At 42.0% G+C, this 4490-nt stretch overlaps 1 protein-coding gene across 1 annotated transcript; it reads right to left on the reverse strand.

Annotated features, from left to right (window-relative positions):
* Positions 1 to 536: 536 nt before the first annotated feature.
* On the reverse strand, positions 537 to 1348 carry LOC147905553 (uncharacterized). The gene is made up of 2 exons (XM_087393314.1): positions 993 to 1348; positions 537 to 624 (listed from the first exon to the last, which is right to left on the reverse strand). Exons 1-2 carry the CDS (start codon positions 1346 to 1348, stop codon positions 537 to 539), a joined length of 444 nt encoding a protein of 147 aa, XP_087249440.1.
* Between the last annotated feature and the right edge of the window lie 3142 nt (positions 1349 to 4490).

Below are 4490 nucleotides of genomic sequence, written 5' to 3' on the forward strand. Positions count from 1 at the left end.
GCATGTAAAAGCCTCACATTGTTCATTTTATGACATCATTGTGCAACTATGAGTCAGCATACGCACTTCTCTTCCTTTAAAATACAAATAAGTGAAACTTTTTTCTCCCTTTTTAAATTTGCATTTCATTGCAAATGCATGTGTTGCAAAGACATGACTCTGTTAATGTGATGCACTTTTAGTGTTGTCAGTGTTAGCTAGCACTTGAAAGTACTCTTGAGGGAATTTCATAGGTGAAGAAAGCAATACGATTTCATTCGATTTAAGTAGTGATATAGTGCAAAAATACTTTATTGATTATTAATGGATGGACTTGGATCTGCTAAACTTTGGAACAAAGTATATACGTAGGCACCAAGTCATGCTTCTACCCAGTGACAAGATGAACCAAGAACAGTCCTCTAATCTCTTGAAAGCCCGAGCTGTTAACGGTTGTGGAAGAGGTTGCATTGTTGCTAGCTGTCACTGAGCAACACCAGAGGAGGACTCCGTTTGCCATGGCCATCGTTTCGGCATTTTGGTCACCGCAAATTTCGTCAATACTGTGCGAGGCCGCTGGGAGCTTTCTGGATTCCATAAAGCTCCTTACAGCTAGTGAAATAGTTGCAAAATTGCGCCTCGCAACTGCAGTTCAACGATGAACGTTGCTCAGCGACTTGGTGTGCCGGAAAAGCTGACTTCCGACAAACAGGATTCGCATAAAGCTAACTGTATAGCGCCAACATATGTCTTCTTGTATATACAAATACGGATCACATGCTTTTAGGGGCTTTAGGTGAAGGACTGTTGCAAAGAACAAGTTCGCACTGCGCGTTTCAAACGTGCAGAGTTGCTTGGCAGAAATAGAAAGCACGCCTTTCGGGGGGGGGGTCTAGTAAAACGTCTAAGAGCGCGTTTGCATTTCCGTGTTTCCACATGTGTATGCTTCTACAGATGTAACTAGCCGGTCGGCAGCAGTACGTAATTTGGACAAGGGGGGGGTAATAACTTACTCGATCTTCTTCAGATGGAACACATTCCTGCCTGTGTAGAATTTGACGGCCTCCACGAAGGGGCGGAAGTGGCGCTCGCCTTGGGGGAGGACGTGCAAGTGGATGGGAAGTTTGAGGTCGTAAGCGTATTCGTGAGAGGGTTTGGAGGGGGAGAAGGGGGAAGGGAGGGGGAGACCAAGGGGGGGGGGGGGGGAGAGATGGGAGGGGAGGAAGCGTTTCCAAGAGCCGTCGGAGGTGTGGAAGGTGAGGGAGGTGAGGAATCCCAAGGCATGCATGAGGGAGTCGACGTCGGAGAGGGAGGAGATGGTGAAGCGAGGATCGGAAGAGCAGATGTGGTGAGCCACAACGTCGCGCATCGCCGTCTCTTTATTATTAATCATGTTGCCACCCTGCATAGTCTCTCTCTCTCTCTCTCTCTCATCTCGGCTCCCTTGTTTTCTTTCTCTTCCATCAATCGTTGCGTCCCTTCCCTATCACCCTTTTCCTTATCACCCTTCTTCACTCTCTTCATTCACTCCTTTATATACCTTCCATCTTGCCACCCTACCTTTCCTCCTCGACCATCCACCACATCTCACTTCATAGCCCTCCCCTCCTCTCAAGCCCCGCTTTTTCAACCATCATGCTACTTACTACATAGCTCTTGCTCCCGTATCGTACTTGGTTCTCTCCTATTCATGTAGTGTACACGAACAATTATTTCGAGAATTTCGGAACATCATTCAACCTTCATTTGCGATTCGTATGACTTTTCATGGATTGTTGCATGTGCATGGCAACCGACCATGTTTTGGCATGCAGTCGACTCGTCATGACAATTGTCATCAAGGATACTAACAAGTCGATTGTAATGCAGTGCTTCGCTAGAAATCTAGACTCCAGGAGCTCCCCTTGATTGTAAAGCATGTTGATGGAGTGGATTAAAGCTCCAAATGCCTAGAATCGCAGTCTACACAATCCTTTAGCAAAAGATGGAATTTTTAGTATGGTTCGATTTCTACTAGTTGTTAGTACACCGATATCGAATAAATTATTTTTGTTCGTTAGCAAAGTGAAGATCAGTGTGCTAAAATCAAATTCAGTGAAAGTTTTGCTTTGTTAGTAGAGGCGGTGCTGGTCATTGAATATTATGGTGATTGTGGTGTCAAGTTGCACATGCGTGATTAATGGCTTCACTTTAAAGATTGAGAGGTTTTCGTGGCTGATTGTCCAAGTAGTCTATATAAGAAAGCATGATAGAAGGCATGGGGCATCGAATGTTTTTGGCATGCCTTGTTAGTTTTTCTTGTCACCTTGCTAGCAAAATGGCAATAGTTTAACTTTCTGGTTATTCGATAGAGACTTGAAGTAGTGAATACAACAAAGGTTCATTACGAGAGAAATGGGGTCTCAAAAGGGCCTCATACGGAAAGGATTAAGAAATGGATTACGTTAACTTGAAGTGAACACACTATGGTAACCCATTGGCTAAGGGCCCCCTATCATTGGCTCAACTAGCATGGGTACCTTTGTTTTGAAATTGGGAAACCTTGGCCTTTGGATGGAGGTGGATGGTGGATGGATCAAGGCCTAGGATGCTCAAAATGGTGGGTGACTAAACTAAGGTACCTTTGGTGGGATCCAAACTAGCAAACTTTAACAAATAGGAGAAGGCACCTTTAGCTGTGGACCATTGGATCTTGGCTAGATCTATGGTGGAGATAGACTATACAATTGAAGGGTGGAGATGCATGCACATGATTGGATGGCTAGGATTGCAGCGTATGTAATCAACATCATGGATTGAAGTGCCTTTTTGGTGCATCTCTCCCCTTGGATCTACTTCAAATGAAATGGATGGCCTGAATTGAAGAGCCTTTTTGGTGCACCTCCTCCCTTGGATCTCTTTCAAATCAATGGTTACAATTTAGGTGCCTTTTGCTTTCATGTCCTCCCTTACATCTCCTACAAAGATTGTGGCATTTCCTCCTCTAATCTCCTCCCTTGGATCTATTGCTTGATCAAGGGTTTATGTTTGGTCCCTGTAATCCTTTGAAGGTATCCCTTAGATCTACTGATCTAATGGCTTGGAGTGCTCTACCTCAAATTTGAATGTATCCCTCGGTTTGGAGATTAGATCAAGGGATAGGGGTGAATACCGTGGGTCTAAACTATGGGTTAGAGGTCTTCCCACCCATAAATGCCTTTGGCACTTCAACATACCATTGCCCCATGCCTCATAGCACTCTCATTGGTACACCTCAAATCACTCTCTAATTAGGAAACACTAATTCGAGGCCCCTTTGATACCCCATTTTGCTCCTAATGTGTCAATCATTTCAGCTTCTTGACTTCTGACTTCTTTTCTTCGTACTTCTTTCTTCATCCAGATTCTGCTTTAACTTGCGTATTTCTTGTATTACATGTTTACGTATAGTCGAACATTTTGTCTGAGTGCAAAGCTTGCTAAAACTTATGGTGGTGCATGTATTGACAAAGCGATGTCCTCGATTCGTGGTATGTCTCCAAAAGAGACTCAAGCATACTTAATTTTAAAAATTCTATAACACAAGCCTTCATTCTATGCAAAGTTGCCTTGTGTAAACCATAAATTTCCCTTGGTCTTTGATTATTCAGAGAGCTTCATCCCATCCCAAGTTTTGAGATAAACTCTTTTTCCACACATGAGGTTGATTGTCTCAGAGGACAAGGAGATAGTAGAGTGCAAATGACATTTGCAATGTGAACTCTAAAGCCCGTTTGACTTTTCTTGTTATTTGGATTTTATTTTTGTGAACTATTGTAGGCCAATTCGACGTTATAGTTAAGAATCCAAAGGGATCTAGAGCAGACGAGCCCAATGTCAAGTAGCATATGGTGTGCATGATTTAGCATTATAGTTTTAGTTTTTCATTTCACAACTCTGTTGGCTTTTTTTCTATAAGGGATTCGGAAAGTAGTTTGTGGTTTACTACTCTACTAGAAGTTTGTTTGTGCGTGACGATTGATTTTATAGGAGTTATAGAGCACTTCTTCATCATTAATCTATTTGCTACCTTCCTATCGCAAGCATTTCTATCATCCTTGTCTCCTTACCTTATCTCTCCGCCTCTCACCCCTCCACGTCCGTTGCTTCAATGTTTAGTTACAACTTATTTTGATAGCCAGTCTAGCACTATCTTTGACTAGTGAACACCTATGACAACACAAATTGCTATTCAATTCTCACTTGCTTTGAGCCTTTACCTTTCTCGATAGCCTCAACCTTTAACATATTGCCCGAGTCATGGATGCAACCATTTAAAAACCTTGTTGCTAGATGTTGTTGCCTCCTAAGTTGGATTAATTCGTCAAGTTTTTTTTTAATTCAAAAAAATGGGTCAAATACACTTTTTTCTTATTTAAAATGGAGTAACTAAATTATCCAATTTTATTTGTTCGAATACCTTTATTTGCATAAATAAACTAGTATTTGTATGAATAAATTTATTAATACAAATAACATAGTTTATTCATACG

Source organism: Dipteris shenzhenensis, chromosome 1, assembly GCF_047967505.1.
Source record: "Dipteris shenzhenensis isolate YYH24624 ecotype China chromosome 1, Dip_SZ_1.0, whole genome shotgun sequence".
Taxonomy (NCBI): domain Eukaryota; kingdom Viridiplantae; phylum Streptophyta; class Polypodiopsida; order Gleicheniales; family Dipteridaceae; genus Dipteris; species Dipteris shenzhenensis.